Source organism: Tetrao urogallus (assembly GCF_951394365.1).
Source record: "Tetrao urogallus genome assembly, chromosome: Z".
Classification (NCBI taxonomy): domain Eukaryota; kingdom Metazoa; phylum Chordata; class Aves; order Galliformes; family Phasianidae; genus Tetrao; species Tetrao urogallus.
This window is the reverse complement of record NC_136816.1, coordinates 24,101,110-24,120,558: the sequence shown is the minus strand read 5'-3', so window position 1 is coordinate 24,120,558 and position 19,449 is coordinate 24,101,110. Positions and strand designations below refer to the sequence as shown.

The window sequence follows — 19,449 nt, the reverse complement described above, 5'->3', positions numbered from 1 at the left end:
TAGATAGGATTTTGTAGATCAGTCTAGCAAACTGTATTTTGCCTAGAATAAATGAGCTGTCATGTTAGTTTCTAGAAAAACAAATTAAGACCACCCTTTGCAATAGCCAAAAACCAGATAAAACTGGAAAGCATTTTAAAAGTGGACATTACCTTTCTTGAACGATTAACAAGTGAATGCCCATAGTGACCCTCCTGGGGTCACTTAGTCCTGGGGACTATAGGAGATGGTATAAAGTAAAACTAAGGGGAACAGATGGAGGAAAAAAAGCCCACCTAGTAGCTAGCAGTAGATGCAAAAGCAAATGGAGCCCCATGTTCAAGGGTTTAGTGCAGTCATAGTCTCACTGCATAATGTACAGCATGCTACAGGTGCCATATGAAAGGGAAGGAGGATACTATTATTACCTGTTAGATTTCAGAGAAAGAAAATGGTAACACTGCTAAGCAGAAGTGATGAAAAGAGATAACTAAGAACTTATAAATTCTGTTTTCTTCTTTTTATATCCATCAATATTTCAAAACTAAACGTTGTTAGTATGCAGTAATAAACTTCCAATCTTTGGGCAGCTTAACAAATTTTTGGGGCTGTCCTTCCAGCCACAAATTCAATGGTTCTATCAACAGCTTGGAATCATGGCTTTAAGTGAAGAAGTCTGGCTACCATATGCCTTACTGAGTGTTTGTGACTTCCACAAAAATGACAGAAATGATTACTAGACTCTAGTTTATTGGCAAAAGACGTATTTGAAATCATCAAAGCAAACTCTTATTTCTATTGAAACTAAAATGTTTTTTTTTTCTGTCAGCTGGCATGAATTTTATGAAACTTAATACTGTGTAATCCAGTCTGTCTTAAGTTTAATAGACTGTAGATATCCGTGCTGTACTCAAACAGATCATCTCCACTTTGCTGTTTTCTACTGTTGACAAATAATTGTTCATTTACATTCTATAATTACCTTCTATATTGATGGCAGCTATTCATTGAATTAGTAGATTTGGCAATCTGACCATGCCAAATATGAGTGATTGATGTGATATTTTAGTGACGTACTAGACTCAGAGTATCCACCAGTCTTTGTGATTTGACTCATTTCTTTAAATATAAATGGCTTTTTGAAGAAATAATTTTTCCCACAGCTTCAGTGGACAGTGCTAATGTCGGTGTCTGGCTTTCTGAAAATGGCTGCTGTCGCATGCTGGCATTAATTCCTCTTTTTCCCTGTGGTGAACAGAAAGTCAGAAGTCCAGAGTCCAGAAATGGGATAAATTGCAGATTTTCAAAATGTTTTTTATTTATAAGAATATTAGTGACATTTCTTAAAAATTCTTTAACTGTGCACAGTAAAATAAAAATGTAAACATCTAAAATGTTAATAATATTTTTCAAATAGTTTTCAAAATAAATAATAAAAAAATGTTTCAGATCCCAGAAATTTAGCTGAAATGTTTGCATGAGAAGAAATTGTATGAGATACTGTCCACTGGGTAGGTTCTTGGAATGTCTTTTTCTGGCCAAAAAAAGGGCTCCTTGGAATTGTACAGGGTGATACAAAGGTGTAACTTGAAGAAGAAAGCTTAGTTGAACCATTAAAAACCATGACATTCACCTAAGATCTTCAACCAGATAAAATGATAAATGCACATTTACACTGCATGATTAAGCTTTGATACTGGAATTGAGGATTATCCTCAAGGGATATATATAGAATCAAAGTGAAGTCTGTTTTTAAAAAATACATTGGCTATAATTATAAGGATTAGAAGTGCAAATAGGATGCCTTTGATTAATGGTTGTTTCTACTACAGTGAGGATAATGGGAACCCTCTTTCTTGTGCTGAAGCTAGCTCAGTGACCTCTCTCAAAATTTGGATCTCCCAGAGGAAAGAAGACCAGGCAAAATAAACATGTTTATAGTTGACAAGAGATGTATCATGCATCTACAAAATAGAAATCAGAGCACAGCTTTCCATCATCACTTACCACTGGCAGTCTTCCAAGCCATTCTACTGCAGACTAGATCAGTCTAACTATCAGTTCTCAAACTTTTTTGGTTGTGAGACTTAAGTGTTATTGCTGCAAGAGATTTACATATACATATGCATATATTTAGATAAAGAATAATGTACCTGGGAATTGTTGAACGGAAGCAATATCCTCTATCCAGGACTTAATTGTGTGGTCTCCCAGAAATGTCAGCTGAGTTTTGCTAAGAGCTCCTGGGATCCTTACACAATGAGTCTTCTGGAAGGCTGATCCAGAATTCAAAAATTATACTTGACCAGGGAAATTTTTACTCTAACTCTTTGCTACATACCTGTTACAATGCATTTCATCACAGCTGTCTCGCTCCAGTTTATAGGAGGGAGAGGAGGTACTTTGATAGATGTATACCCAATGTGAGATTAAGAAACAACGGTTCAAATGTTGGTTCAACTAATTTATTACAAATCTTAATCAATCAGGGAGATAGGGAAGGGGAGACGGGCGATAGAAAAGATAAGAAATAAAAGCAAGGAGTTTTTGTAAAGAGCAAGAGGGAGATAGTCACCACCATGGGTCCAGTGAGGTTTGTTTTTAGTAGTGATGGGTCGTCCAGGGCTGTTTGGTTGATAATGGTGATTATGGTAATACTTTCCAATGTCTGTATATACATATCATAAAGTCCAAAGTCAGGGGAGACCTCATAGCACTCTACAACTTCCTGAAGGGAGGTTGTGGTGAAGAGGGATTTGGCCTCTTTTCCCAAGCAATGAGCAGGACACGGGGTAATGGCCGCAAGTTGTATCAGAGGAGGTTTAGATTGGACATAAGGAAGAACTATTTCTCTCAGAGAGTGGTCAGGCACTGGAATGGCTACCCAGGGAGGTGGTGGAGTTGCCATCCCTGCAGAGTTCAAGAGGCGTCTGGATGAGGAGCTGCGAGATGTGGTTTAGTGCTTGTGGTAGCAATGGTGATGAGGAGACAGTTGGACTAGATGATCTTATATTAATATTATTATTATATTAATATATTATTATTATATATAATTATATTATATTATATTATATATACAATATATATTATATATATTATATAATGTTAATATATTAATATTATTATTATAATATAATATTATTATATTATATATATACATATATATACATATATATATATTAATATATATATAATATAAATATATATGTATATATTATATATATATATATATAATAATATTATTATGATATTAAAATAATCATTTCCAACCTTGTGATTCGGTGATTCTATGAAAGTGGTTGAGTCAGCTCCTTTTGGAGTGGCATCTTTTTGGCTTTTGGATCTCAGCGGGAACTCCTTTTGCTGCCGAGCTTTGCCAGCAGATAAGAGGGAGCATGGAAGCGCCAACTTGTATCTTGCCTTCACAGAATACAGTGGTATTATCCCCCAGTCACCCATAGAAAGCTGGAGTTATTTGGTCATAGTCCAGATCTTCTATCAGTAAACAGTCCTGAGCAAACTCTTTTGAAGGCAAACAGCTATGGAGGAAGGTGCTTTCAAAGGTCCACAGAGTGATGTTGATTGTCACACATTGTCACATGGTAGCACCCATCACTCGCCTCCTCGATAAATCAGTTAGAGTCTGATCACGAGAAATAACTCAGGAAGCAAGCTCTGCGCCAGAAAATAAAGAATAGTTCTCACACTAGCAGATGGTATATTCCAGAGATCTCTACTGAATGACAAAAGTTAACAGCAAGCATCTTTCTTGTGTCCTTTTGCTGGCACTAATTTTCCTTCAGTCATGCCTGGTCTGAGAAGACTATTCTCTACAAAATTTAAGTAGATAAGAACTACAGAGTCCACAAGAATTTCACAGCTACCCCAGGAAATATGATGAATTTGTGTGCAAATACATTATGAGGAAAGGAACTAAGGAATCAAAAGTAATGTGGGCCTTGAGAGTCACAAATGGGTATGGGAAAAACAAAAAGGCCATCTTCTGTATCTTTTTCTTAGACTTTCATTTAACTGAAACAAATGTATTGTGTATGTACACACTATTCCACTTAAGAATCTCCAATGTTTTTACAGTAACTGATGATATACCTGAGGTTATGGTGGAAAGAAGTAGATATTATCTCAGTATACAACTGGAAAATGCTGCAGTTTATCTAGCATTTCATGGCTTATCCCTGCTATGGGGAACGACACTCCCTGGCATTTTCAACTACATGTTTTCAGTATAAGCTTTTGCTGCATGTTCATTACCTTATTTTCTGTCATAGTCTTCTTTCTTGCTTTTGCTTGGTGATACATGTTGGACAGATCATATAATTGGTCTGTTTGTGATGGTGTCTAGATTTTTTTTTTTTCTGATAGCTGACAAATCATTCCAAGACTGTCAATGTGTGCAGGAAAATTCAGTTACTCAGTCCAGTACTGAGACAGCCCAGTAGGCATTCTTTTGCCTTGTGTATCTCAATCTCTAAGATAATCTCTCTGTCCTTCCAAATGTTTTCATCAGCATCTCTGACTCTATCTTCTGCCAAAGTGTAACTCATTTAGCTTTTTGACTTGGATTCTGCTAGCATTTATGTAATCCTTCTGCTCTTTTGGGATCTAGATGATTTCTGTGTGTTGGAAAACTTATATTTCATGCCTTTTTCTTCCTATCTTTTATAAGCTAATGCAGATAATACTATCAGGTGTTCATGCTTGAGATAAACTTGAGCCATTATGCAGTTCTTGTTTTACCGCACAAGTATTTATTGTTTTTTCTTGTTTGCTACTTTGTCTACATGATTCTTAGTATTTACTGTTTTGTAATACTTCCAGTTAGATTCCAATTTGAAATTACTTTTACTGTTTGTAGTTTTTAAATACTGGAAGAAAGATTTACTTCTCTGCATTATCTTTCAGAGTGTTATTCACAGAACTACATTTAATCTCCAACATTCCCTCATACAATTTTGCTACAAGTATCTCCGCTGAAATTGATGTGGAACAGCCTTCAAATAAAAGTAGTGATTGTTCCTAGGTGAATTTATCACAGGATCACAACAGCTCAGATTGGTTAACATTGTCTATTTATTGGCCTTTTGGTTGTTCTCTAATGACATTCTTACCTTTGGATGACTTCATCATATGTAATAAAATTTACGTTTCATTTTAATACAATTATCCAATTAATATGGAATTTTCTGGAGATCTGTTTTCTTGCATTGACTGTATCTAGATACTATGAAGAGAAAATTGGTGAGGTTTTGCTCATAATTTTAAGTAATATTCTAATTCATTTTCCTTGTCTGTCTTTTTAAATTGTGCTTTTTATTATTATTATTTGTTCTTTTTTTTTTGTTGTTGTTGTTGTTGTTGTTGTTGTTGTTTTTAGGATTGTGGTGTTTTTGTCTTTTTTTTTCAGAAGTAATGACCTATATGTGAGATCATAGTATTTTAGCCAAAATAACCTTAAGGTTCAATTCCTTCTTAAACAGACAGGATTTGTTTCTTTGTTTTTCTTTGAATATCTTTCATATCCGTTTGACATAATTACTTGCTAACACTTAAGGTCTTAATGATGTGAAATTTGGTAAACTTACTGAATGAAAATGAAGTAATTGTTAGGGAAGAGCTCTTTTATTTACTTTTAGTATTACTGGAATAAAAATGAGATTGCTACCTGTCATAATTCCATTTACAGTCAAATACCTCATTGTAGGCGACTTATATTTCTTTAATTTCTGAAAGTAAATATATTAAATCATGGAAATTTTGGAAATATGAGGGGAATTTTTTCTTCTCCTACGACATTTTATGTATCTTCTTAGTGGGTTCTTTGAATTGTCATTTCATTAGAAATGCCATAATCACTTCAATAAATATCTATCTTGATGAGCTATGGTTTTCCCTGGAAGGATTTTTACACAGTAGTTTTGTGATATATGCTGACATCAAATTATATATTCAAAGACTAATTTCTCAAAATATTTTCAAGAATTTGTTTTCACTAATCCAGAACAACATAGACCTATTGATTTCATAGAAAAGAAAAGTTAATTATGATGTCTTTAAAACTAACTGCTTCCAGTTTATCCTATTCTTGTTTTGTTATTTGATAGTTATAATCAATAGAAAGTCGTCTTCTGTGAAAAAACAATTTAGTGAATTCTCACATGTGAAAATGTTAGATATGATTATGTCTTGCTTACCACAAAGCACTAATGGCAGTGCTACGTTCTGTGGCTATACAGAATACCACACGAAGGAATTTTTAAGAGTGTGGGTACTATAATATCAAATCTAAGTATCAGCCCTCATAAGCAGTTATGAATTGCAGTTTTATCACATGGCTCTAACAAATAACTGCCTCCTTCCAATTTCTTTTCTGACACTTTAGAAATAATGTAAGGCTTTAGGCAAGTATACGGTATCTCTAAATTGTAAAAATATCCACAACATATTAGTATACAAGCATTGTAGAAGTGCAGTTGACTAAAGTTATTTGCTCTGTTGACTGGATAATAAAGATTCTAATAATGGTTATCTTTCACTTCCTTCATCTCTGAATATCACAAACATCACAGATCTATTTTACTGCCAAAAAAATTAGTTGAATATTTAGTTTCAGCTTTGCATGTATATTGCCTTTACAAAAAGCATGAAGAAGAAATATAGTCTGCAAAACTGGGAAAATAAAAATTGAGTCTTCATATAACTCAGAAGCATGTAAATAGTTTTCTGCTGAATCTACAAGTGTATAAGTTGTGATGGTCTTCTGTTGATTTTGAAAGTATATGTCATGACTAACGAGAGATATACATTTAAGCTGGGCAACTTTACCTGAAATTACAAACAAACAAATGAAAAAAAAAAACAGTCTGTTGTTTTTGTGAATCAGGATTTCGGGTTATCATACATAGAACTTCTGCAGAAGGTTAGTGTTCTCTATGAAGATTTCAGGAAATTTTAAGTTAATATTTTTAGGAGAATAATAAACTAGTCATCAGAATTCTGTTTGTGCAGAAAAGGAAAGTCTACATAATAAAGAGTTTTAATTCAGTGAAGAATCCATCATAAAAAAAAATGCCTTTTCCTTTTGCTCTTTTCCTGGTTTCAAAGAGATCCACAATTATACACCATATTAAAAACTTTTCAGTCTTGCAAGGGATTTCTCCTTCCACATCCAAGGGTCTTCTACCTATCCTTGTATAATCAATAAGAACATTGCAGTATAAATCTTGCCCGGAGCATGAGATCGTATGTCTCACCACTACTCTTCATCTCACAGGAGGTGGTATGCTCTACTACTATCCAGCCTCTAAATTCACCACTCAAAACACTGTGTAAGATTTTGTGAGTTAACCCAACACTGCAAACACTGTGGAGGAAAGTCAACAGGCTCCGTGTCTCAACAAAATGCTACTCTCAATGGAGCACTCACGCTTACTCAACCAAGTAGTGATGGACTGTAACTGGTTTATCCAAAATAATAAATTAAATAAATAGATAAAACAGGAACTGAAGCAGGGTCTCACACATGGACAAAGAATATATTATTTCTGAGTTAAATCCAGCATGGCTGTTAAGATCAACACCTATGCAGTCCCACTGTTGATTCAGAGTAAATGATCAGTGTTGGTCTACAGCATAGATTGTTGATGGAGAAACTTCTGTGTGCCATCCTATTCAAAATGATTTTTTTTTTTTTTGTCATTTCTGTAGTAATCGTGTTAAGCTAAATTCCATGTGATTTTCCATTTGTAAACTGTCAGTTGCTTTTTGTATTGTTACCAAGAGCAGTTTCTCATGTTTCACTGAACAGCATAGATAATCTCCATGTGAAGCTAACAATGACTAAAAAACTAGAGAAGAGAAAACTCCAGGTTCCTGAGACCAGATGATGAGGACTTCCTCTTCATGAGGCCTGCTTCTAGTGCAGCTTATCAAAGGTGGGCTGGGACCATCTATCTTCCTTTCAAATCTTATGTCTTTTGAACAGTTACCAAATGCTGATTAGTAAAAAAGAAAGTGCTTGGAGAAAGAGAAAGGAAAAAAAGAGAGAGAGAGAGAGAGAGAGAGAGAGAGAGAGAGAGAGAGAAAGAGGCAGAGCAAGTGAGAAAGAGAGCAAGAGAAAAAAAAAAAAAAAGAAGGTCAACTAAAACTTCCTAAACCTAGGAGACCAACTGCAGACTTCTTTTCAGCACAAGTTCTGAATATTTTTGGCATTCACAGACTGAGGTATTGGGTGTGTCAGAAATGAGAGGCAGAAAGACCTTCCTGGAAATGATGAATAGAAGAACTCAAACTTCATCTTATATTTGAAACTATTAGTTCCCCTTTTTTTTTTGTTAGTTGCACTGTTCACAAATAGTTTCAGAAAAAAAAAACAAGAAAAAAAAAAAGTTGAAGTAAATTACAGATTATTTACTTTGTATAGTAACCTTTAAAAGTAAGAATATAAACTGAGTTTATTGCAAACAAATGCAAAACTTTTACTGATTACCTGCCTTAAAAAGTGAATTTCAGATATACAAAATGGTTGCAAGCATGATAGAAAGTACAAATCCTGTTGCTAGCATCTGATTGCTTGCTATCCTTGTTTCACACTCACTTTATTAAAAGGTTGAAACTGCTTGAATGCTGGAACTGATGAACCTGTACATATATGACTAGGAATGCTCTGCTAATAATTTCCAGTAGAACTCATCAAGTTTTCTTACAGCACTTCTCCTCTTTTAATGGTACTTAGACTTGTAAAATCTTTTACTGAACAATCCACTTTTTCTTGAATATAAATTGTCCAAGTCAATTCTGTTAATATTGATTGGATTTTTCATTGAGGATTGTATGAACCTTTGCAGTGATTGCCTATTGTCTTGGCAAAAGGATGCATTTTCACCATTACAGTCTGCCAGTGACAATTTTTTCCTTAATTTAGGAATTCCTACTTCTTTGAAAGGCCAGCTGGAAGCAGCCAAGGCATTACAGCACCTTCCTCAGCTGTTGGCCATGGGAATATGCATTCTCTCCAGAATATATATCTTTGGCAGGAAAAAGAAATAAGGAATCTTGGGTAACTGGTGTGCATGCCAAGTGTAAGGATTGTTATATTTAACACCTAGATTTCTTTCCCTGAAATTATGTCTAAAAGAAGTTCAAAAGTAGGACAAAATTCGAATAGGGTGGGTGGATCTCATTTGAAAGAAAAAAACCCTTCCTTTTCTTAAAAAAATAAAAAGAAAAAATAAGAAAAAAAAAAAAAAAGAAAAAGAAAAAGGCTCTTAACTATATTTATCCAAGATTTTTTTTTGTAATCTTTAACAGGAATGTTTTACATGTCTTGCTGCTTGAACGGTTTTACAGTACTTTTAGGAATATGTCCAAAATGCACAGATTAACAGCCACATAAAAAAAAAAAAAAACAAAAAAAACCTCTGGCTGCATATTAGAACATTTCGTCTAAACCTACAAACACAGTTGTCCTGCAGGAATTTTTGCTAATCATCTACATGGCCTTAAAGTGTAGGTCATCAAAACAGTCAAAATTAAAATGTAATTCACCACCGCAGAATAAAGTATAGCATGTGTAAGCGTGTACTTGGGAGGTATGGGAGAAGAGCTATAGAAAAACATTCCCGATTCACTCATACTAGAAGATGTGGGTTGAAATAAACCTGAGATCTACTGAATATATGAAAGTTCATACAGATTGGAGTGGGCATTTTCTGAAAATTTTATTTAAATAAGCTTTACATATTTTTGTACTCATTTATATGTAACATACATACGTATGGAAAAATCAGTTTTGACAGATGGACAATATTATAATTTAATTTACAGCTTAGAATGTGAAGATGAAAGCATTGCTGTAAATTGAAAATCTTGTTACAGTTTTAAACTTGGAAACTACACAAAACCTCTACAGCCTTGACTACATACTATAAGTTCTACATAAAATGTGATACATATCCAGTGAGCAGTATTTCCCTCAAGCTGAGCATTTTCAGTGAGTAAAATGTAGAAGTGAGACAAGGTTAGGAGACATTTGTGTATGGAGCTTGAAACTAAAGATATGTATGTAATGGAGTGAGTTTCACACTGAGGATCAGAGCTCTTGCTCCGCAGTGCATCTAGCTGGTTTGCAGAAATTGAGATGTCTTCTGGAGAAATTGGAATGAGTCTGTACATGTGCAGAGTCAAAAAGAAGGATGTTGTGGATATGATTTATCCCCCAGAATTAAGTGGCTGCTCTTGGTTATGTAAGCAGTTGGCTGTTGTGGGGGTAGCAAAAACTCAGGTGTATGACCAGTTCATGCAGACAAGCAGAAATCTCATTATCCCTGTCGCTAGCAAATGCCACTATAAATGCCATACCTGAAGTGTATTTTCCCTAATTTTATACAGATAACATGGGATACCTGAAAATGTTCATTTTATTTTCAGGTGCTTTTAAAATGACAAAAAGAGTTTATTTCCTCTGTTTGCATGTAGTCTATTTGTAAATTTTGCTAGAAGGTATTATATTTCATACTACTTTGAGCATAACAATATAGCAATGGTAAACTGATTTGTTTTCTGACCTTTGTTGTTGTTGTTGTTGTTGTTGTGGCATCCAGTGAGTAGAATTCTAATTCTGAAGTCAGAAAGTCAGAAACCATTGCAGATGATGATGTGTGAAGACAGTAAAGCACAACCTGATTGTACAATGGAGTTTAAACATTACTAGTTTTGGGAAAAAGTCTCCTTTCTCATAAGCTTATCAGGTTAGCTTTGAACATTTTAGATGGCACATCAGTGTGTGTTCAAGGTTTTCCCTGATAATCTTTCAAGGCTTAATTAAATTTCTCAGTTTTATAAGATAATCATAAATACTAAGCTAGAATTTAGTACATTTCTATGAAAATCAGGTAAGATGAGAGGAAAATGGGAGAAGGAGAAAAATAGTATGTTTCTTGCTTTGCTACATACTTTCTGTTTTTATTGAAACTTGTTATTTTTACTACCCTTCAAAGTCATTTTTCTGTTCTAAAATTTGTATGTTAGGTCATGCAAGACAGAAGTGAATTGTTTGGAAGTTGCATACCACTTTGCATGAAAACTACGCTGTAATGCTTCCCAGAGCTCTTTGAAATATCTTACAGTGGGTCAGTCATTAAGGGGATGTTAATTTGCCCCTTAAGATTTTAATACCCAAATTTTGCCAGTCTGTATAGAAATGAAGAGCCTGAGAGGGATTACCTGATTACCTGAGAGGGATGTCTGCTTGTTGTGATTGACTCAGAGGCAGTAAAAGCTTTCAGGCCAGTGCTTGTGTGATAGAGATAAGATGAGGCTGCTGGCAGAGTGTTCTCTGCACTGGCACCTTCACAGGGGGGCATTGTTATGCATTGTCAGTTAGCAGATAAACCACTAGAGCAGGCTCATCACCAGAAGTCCAGGCATCTTCAAATCCTCTTTTCACTTCCTGTCAGACTCCAGATGGCGAGGTTGCACTTGCTCAATTTAGGACAAACAAAAATAAAGGCAGATAAATTGCTTTTAAGAGATCGTATGTACCAGGTCCATCCTCCTGTCCTCCATCTCTGTAGGTGATAAAAGATGCAAACGTACTGTGATTTCACAAACACTTTAGCTATGGTTACTAAACATGAAAATGCTTTACTGAAGGGAAAGAATATAATACTCTGTGCAAAATTACCCTACATTTTGTGATAGCCTTAAAAGAGTACCTTCACCTTGCCTTCATTCCCAGGTTTGTTTTTTGTTTTTTGTTGTTGTTGTTTTTTTTTTTAAAAAAAAAAAAAGTTTACTATTCTATTGTCTCTCATGCCAGTCCACTAAAATACTCTGACGAGAAACCTCTCTGAACTTGTGGAGAGAGGAATCCAACCAGTAGCTGGAATTTTATTAATGTTAAGATAAATGTTCTGGCCACCGTGGTTATTTAATTTTGATATCTTTATGTGTAATACTATCAGTTTATCATATATGCAATATTTGCCAGTATAGAAAGTCAAAAAGTGTTTTCAGCTGCACAGGAAAATGGTAGAGAATTCAAGAAAGTAAATTTTGCCTGGGTCTTCTTCTCACACAATTAAAAAGCAGCCTACTAAATTAGAAGTTGATGAGAGTCTTCTCTTTTGGGACAACTTCAGTACCTGCTGGATTTCCTCCTGCAATCAGTACAGTAGTTCACTTGTTAAGTCGTGATTACTACTGAATAGACAACTGTGTGTTTCTAATTGAATGTCTTTGCAAGCTTTGAACTGTGCAGGCAATATCTGATTAACTTTGTAAGTAATTGTAATAACTTTATTGACTTTGTGGTGTTACTCCTGATGCACAACTGTGAGAAGCAAAATCAAGTCCACTTAATACATCTGTAGAATGTCAGTGTTTAATGTGTTTTACAAGATGAAGTGTTGCTTTGGATCTTGTTGATACTTTTTGAAAACGCCCTCTAAATATATATCCTAGTCTCTTTTGCTGTTTTAGGAGTGGAACATGAGTCTAGCTCCTTTTAAGCCACGTAGTTCCTATTTGGAATGTGTAAATCTTTCCTTCTACCAACTTCTGCTTGTCACCCAAATGCACACAGATGGCAAAAGGGGTGGATAAAAACTCCTATAGTGTTTCCTACACTCAAAATCTATTATTTTACCAGAGGCTTAGTAAACCCTATTTCTCTATCTCCATCTTCAGAGGGAGGGTGGTTGAGAAAGTGCTGTTGTTATAGGATATGCTCCTTGTCTTTCTCTCTTATTTCAATACTTTTCCAGTTGCTTCATGACATCTCTAAAGAAAACATTTTGTGAATATTTAACTACTATTTTTTAAAGAATAAAAATGTTTTCAGGATTATATGGGTATCGATGCATAAGTTGCTAGCCAGTGCTCATAAGATTCTTTGCAAGAAACTAATACTTGAAGATGATTTCTATTACAAACGTCTCCAAAAATGAATGAAATTTATAGATACGAGTCAAAATCAGTAGCACATAGGAGCAAATCAAAGCTCTTTCTTTTTTTTCAATGTGCTTATAATCGAATGCAACTGAACATACACAAGTGGACAAACAATACTTTGTGTGTTGTGAAGTTTAATTCTTAGGAAGTCGGGGAAAAGGTTAATTTGCTAGTTTGGGACAGGTTTTGTATGTGTTTGTAAAGTATTACTCAACTTATTCTATTTTGCTAAGATACTGTGATAAAAGTAGGACATTATTGTTATTATAGTACCTAACTTTTCTTTTTTCATTCACTTTGGAAACAAGCAGGGAAGGGTGATTAAAAGCTAAGTAGTGTCTCACTGATTGCATGTGTTTTATGTGTGACGTGTGAAAACAAAAAGGTGGGAAGTAAAAGCAGAAGGAGGCAAACACTTTTGCACTGGCAGAGGGAGTAATGGGTTATTTCAAAATGCTTCTCTCTATCAGCATTTTCTACTGTTCCATCATTCTCACCTCCATTCTAACAGTATAGTAGAAAACAAATAAAGGAGAAAACCCTTTCTTCCTTCGTGCATGTAGCTACATTTCACTTTCATCACTGACTGCAAAAATGGATTTTGGCAGACACAGCACACAAGAATCAATCTTTCAGTGATACTGCCATTTTGTTTATGTTTTTAAATGTATTTTTGTTAAGGTAATTGAATGGAAGGCAGTAATGTCAGATTGCAGTAAGAGCCATTGGCTTCAACTGGACTGGCATTTCACTTCATGTTTTGCAGGCAAAAATACCTTTCCAGTGAATTTCTGTCTTCTGTGTGTTCCAGTGCTCTGTTACCTGTGGCAAAGGAATGCAGTCCCGAGTCATTCAGTGCATGCACAAGATTACGGGAAGGCATGGAAATGAATGTTTTTCTTCAGAAAAACCTGCAGCCTACAGACCCTGCCATCTCCACCCCTGCAATGAGAAAATTAATGTTAACACAATAACATCACCCAGGTTAGGTAAGCAGCCAAAATGACACCTTCTTACTGGAATTTGTTTTGTTTTGTTTTGTTTTGTTTTTGTTGTTGTTGTTTTTTCTCCATAGAGCAATGATAAATTTAAAACATAGGACTGAGATTCAGAAGATGCAAATTCTTTGCAGAGACTTCTTTCTCTACCTCACTTTTCCACTGTGTATATGAGAGACTGTACCTCAGGATGGTAAAGGATTTCATTATCCAGAGAAGGATTATGTTATGAGACTGTGTGATATTATGAAATCAAGATATCCTGCATGAATACAAGTTTATTTTATAGCTACGAATTTGTTCCTTTATCCACTAAGTTTTGTCAAACATTTCTAACGTAGGCAAACCTTCATTTTCTCTTTAAAAGCTCTGCACATCATGTTCTCATTATATTTGTAAGATAATTTTTGTTTATTGTTCCTCAATACAATTTTTTCTTTTTACTTCTCTTTAGTACACATTTCTATAATCTATGACTGATGCGCTAAAACATAAAAAAGAAAATTGCTAACAGAGCTTTACTGTTCCAGGAGAAACTGATGTCTCTGTTGGCTTAAAGAAATTATTTTACTGCATAAATGATCTGTTGATTCTTCTAATTGTCATTTCCTGATGGGGTGTTAATAGAGGTTACCATTAGCTCCCTGCAATGTTCATCTCCTTTTTGGGCATGACTGGGGCATTATTAAAAGTTTTCTGTCGGACAGCATATCTTTTCCAGATTATTTTCCAGAACCCCTGTAAAGATAAATTCTCCTGTCAAAAGAACTACTCCTGCATGGAAAGCAAGTCTAACGTTTCAGGCCATGTAATCCTTCCTTTGAGTGAGGAAACAGCATTTATCTCTGAGGCTTTTAACTCTTAAACACTTCTGCATAGTAGTCATTGTTTTAGTTTGCTCAGTGAGATGACAGCTGTTGCTTACAGAACTTTCCTCAACTATTTTACTGCTGCCCTTCATACTTTGTTCAGCTGATCTCAGAGAAGCAAGAGGGCAGCTCTCCATCGCTGACACTCTCAATCCAGTAAAATGTCAGAGGCTTTGTTTCACAAAATTAAATGAACCACAAAGTTTCACAGAAAATGCATCTTTAGATTGGAATTACACCTTATGTGAAATTAACAAAACAAAAGGGCTATGTTGTCCTTGCAGAATGGGTTATAGAAATTAGTGGTAATCTACAAGTCCACTTCATGCAGCACCAGTCAGAATCCAGTCCCCTGGAAGTGCTAAAAGCTCCAAATTCATAAGCCAAAGCTTCACTTAAATATATTGATCATTTTCTCATCCACTTCATTTCCTACCATGCTGCATGGATCCTCTGGATCTGAGGGTAGGGCTGGTGGAAGGTGATGTGGGTTACACCATCTATCTCTATTCAGTTTTAAATATACTCCCACTTTCTCTTTGACTTCTACTAAAATTACTGACTTTCTTTCAGTTCAGTATTTATATTGATTATTGTATGACATGTGGTTCTTGTGCCCTGTATTTCCTTGGTTTCCCATACTAATTGCACAGATGCACCGTAGTTGGACTAACGCAGTGTATAAGTTTCCAAATTTGTTAGATGATTGACATAATAAAAGGCCTTGATAAGTGAAACAAATACATGAAGTAAAAGATGACTTCAAAAGGAGAAAGACAATATATGTGAAAATATGACTAATTTTTAACAACTAGAATTATCAGGTGTCTGCATCTGAGAGTTAACGATAGCTAAAGAGAACCATATAATGTGTAAGTGTTCCTGCTTTTCCCCATCTGCCTCTGATGAAAGCATTTCCCCTTCTAGATTTCACTGGGAACCACATTCTGTTACTATTAGAGCTGAGGCTTCTATTGGTAACATTCACCTGAGCACAGCTTCAGCCAGAACTGGCTCTGCAGCCCCTAACACCCTTGGATTCATCTCTAATAGAATTGGGCTTGCCTCTGTGTGGGGCAGAAATGTGCCTTAACTCTCTTGTGAGGAGGCAGCTGCATGACATGACACCAGTCACTTTTAGTGTGACTTGACTTAATCCAATTTATAAATTGCACTGGCCTTAAAATTTTACTGTTGAAAATATTGAAAACAAGAGGATTTGTGAAAAACTAAAGCTGTCCTCCTTTCCCACCCATGGATACACTCTGCTGTCCTGGTCATCTTTGTTACCCAATTCTTCACAATAAATGTAGTAGTTACGTGTATTTTTTGTTGTTGTTTCACAGCTGCTTTAACATTCAAGTGCCTGGGTGACCAGTGGCCTGTGTACTGCAGGGTGATACGAGAGAAGAACCTGTGTCAAGACATGAGGTGGTACCAGCGCTGCTGTGAGACATGCAGGGACTTCTATGCGCAGAAGATGCAACAAAGGAGTTGACCTCTGTCAGGCTGGCTGGCTCTCAGCTCTTTGCAATCTTACTATTTATAAGCACACATAGATGTACACACACACGCGTACAAATACACACACATGCACGCTTTTTCAGACCAAATACTATGATTACGTATAATTTAATCAAATTTAATTTATTTTTGCCTGCCAGACATCCTTAATTGTTTTGGTTAGACAGCCAACTTGTTTTATCCTCTGAGATTTTCATAATTAATTTTTATATGAACAATTTGGGGTACATTTATCAGAAATTTTTTAAAGAATAGTAACTAGTATTTTAAATGTTTATTTTCAGTAGGGTCATCTCTCTGTTGCCAAAAGAAGCCACCATGTTATCTTGAATTTATTTTAATTTAGCTGAATAGTTTTGTTGTATATGGAATTAAAGCCTTTTTTAATTTTATTATATTTTTGGCAGAATGATCTTGTGTATTTTGCAACAGATGTTGAGGTGAGTAAGCTAACATTATTGAGCAGGCTATTACAGAATGTATTGTGAAATCAGTTCATTTGATTTGATTTAGAATCATGCTGTTGGGGATAATCTACTGTAACTTATACCTATTGTAAACAAGGAAATTAAAATAGAGAAGTAGTAGGAATTTTGATCATTCTCATGGACATGTACTTGAACACAAGTATTGAATCAATGAAACACTGTAGAGATTTACACTGAATCACTGTTGCACTGTTTGAGGTAGTGTAGAGAAATGCAGTCCTAGAAATTGTACCATCCTATGAATCCACGTCTGTACTGTTTAGCATGTCACTTGATTTTAAACGTTTAGAAACAAAAAACCCACGCCCCCTATACCTTTGTGCGTCCTCTTGCAGATTTACAAATGGAAGTCCTTCCTCCTGCCATTTTTATGAATTAATCTGTTAAACACTTTCAGTTCTTTGTCAGTAATTTAGGAAATAGCTTTGTAATTTTACTTTAGCTTATCTTTGTTTTATGAAAAAGTCTTTATAAAAATAAAATGTTTTACAGTTTTGTGAAACGTTATGAAACAGCTAAAATTTTCCTTATGAGAAAATATTGTACATGATTCACATGACTTTTACATTTTCAATAAAAAGTGAAGCTTCTTTTGTTATTTGCATTTTTGTGGGTTTTGGCATCTGTGTCTGGTTGCAGAATCCGTTGAGCCCTGCATCGCAGCACATACAGCTGCAGTAATCTCTGCAGCACATGCCTCCATCCTCATGATTTAGGCTCTGTTCTAAGGCTACAGGCAGATGTACTGCTCCATGATCCTGATGCATGAAAAGCTGAATCTAGCAGAGAGATATTCAGTGAAGAATTTAAGTATCTTAGGTGAGTTCTGTAACCACTGTAGGGTAGGATCTCTGCCTCTGTTTTGCAGTGCAAACCATTAGCCCTGCTAGGAAAACACCCAGGAGAGCAAACTCTGAAGGCAAGACAGCTGGAGAAATGAGTCTGAAAGGAGTAACAAGACGTAGTTAGTAATTCCCATAACAATTTAAGTCTCCCTAGAGACTTCAGGAAGGGCATCTATGGCCCTGCACTGAATTAACTGTAGCTTTGCAGTAGGCTTCACTGAGCATCGGACCTCTCTTTGGAAACTAGTGTGTGTTATACTAAAATAATTGTTTAACTTCTGAATTTTTTATTTTTGAGAAGTGAAAAAAAGCAGTGTAAAATTATTTGATGTCATGGAATGTGAAATTATGTGTTGTGTAATTAAATAGACAATTCAGTTGCTGTTGGATGTTAACTACTTAGTGTCCCTGATACAAATTTAAAATTCAATTAACAGAATTGTTGAAATTTGTAGGCAAAAAAACCTCCAAACATCATTTTCTTCCAGCGTACTGAATACCCTCTCCTGGGTTACAAGCTTGGACCGCAATCACAACTAAAATCCAAAGAGAAACCAAACCTCCAGACTAGAGGCCAGAGGGCTTTCTTTTTTCAGCCAATTGTATTATCCACACTATCCCACATGTTTACACTCTGCTTTTTTTGAGTATTTCACTAACAAAAATGACAACCTATCTCAAAATACGGAAGCACTCTGCCTATGTCTGTCAAAAAGGGACAACTGAATGATGCTTAAATCATCCTCCTGTCGCTCTTTCACAGCACCATACAAGAAAAAGACCTCTAGATTGGAACCAGGGATGGAAAGTTGCTCAGCTGAATGACATTCCTTTTAAATGTAACGAGTGAATTCAGTGTTACAATCCTGATGGTTCTGGCTCTTCTTCAGCATTTCTAATACAGGACTATTAATTAGATGTGTGTGAATCATGTCAAAGAAATTCTGTGTTTACATAGCAAAAAATATTTGTTGCTTCCTACTCTCTTGGAATTTGAAAACAAGTTACTTTTCTTTTTGCTCCTTTCATACACGCAGTTATCATTCTGAGAAGCAGCATAGATTCACACGTTCATGCTGTGTGTAGGCTCAGTGTGCTTGCCTACGTTGCAGAGCCTTGCCACAGCCCAGGTGATGCCACAAGACCAGATGAGAGCAGCTATCCTTATCATAAAGTCATAGAATCACTGAATGGCTTAGGTTGGAGAGGAGTGTAAAGCCCACCCAATTCAAATCCCATGCCATGGGCAAAGCTGCCACCAGATCAGGCTGCCCAGAACCCCATCCAACCCAGACTTAAACACCTCCAGTGATGGGGCATCCACAGCTTCGCTGGGCAGCCTTCTCTGGTCCTCCCAGTGGAGTTCAGGCAGCAACAGCGTGCTGCACTAGGGGAAGGCCCATTACTTTTTGGAGCTTTTTTTATTTTTTCCACCCAGCAACAATCCTTCTCCACTCATATGTTTTTCTTCTGGCCCGATGAGTGAATTTCAATCAGTCATGGTTATCTGGCAAGTAGAGCTGAAAATGTACCCTGTTTGCCAGGGACTAGTGAAATCCCACCTACTCCCCACTGGTTGGGTTAAGTGGTACACAGGACTGGTACACAATGGGGATGCTCATTTGCCATGGTATGGTAGTTACCACTTCTTACACCTTCCCTAAATGAAAAGAATACCAGAATTTTAATTATATTATTGGTTATTCTGGAAGGCATATGCTGTTTGGTTCTGCAGGATGTGTTTTTGTTTACTTGGTTTAATTTCTGGAGTTTTGGC

General features: G+C 35.7%; 1 protein-coding gene across 1 annotated transcript in view; it reads left to right on the top strand.

Annotated features, from left to right (window-relative positions):
- ADAMTS19 (ADAM metallopeptidase with thrombospondin type 1 motif 19) overlaps positions 1-16,313 on the top strand; it is a gene marked incomplete at both ends in the record, with an annotated part of 158,118 nt that extends 141,805 nt beyond the window's left edge. The window contains 2 exons of the mRNA XM_079548727.1: positions 13,760-13,937; positions 16,162-16,313. Of these exons, the coding sequence (XP_079404853.1) occupies positions 13,760-13,937; positions 16,162-16,313 (330 nt within the window). The remainder of the gene's footprint in view (positions 1-13,759; positions 13,938-16,161) is intronic.
- Positions 16,314-19,449: the final 3,136 nt, after the last annotated feature.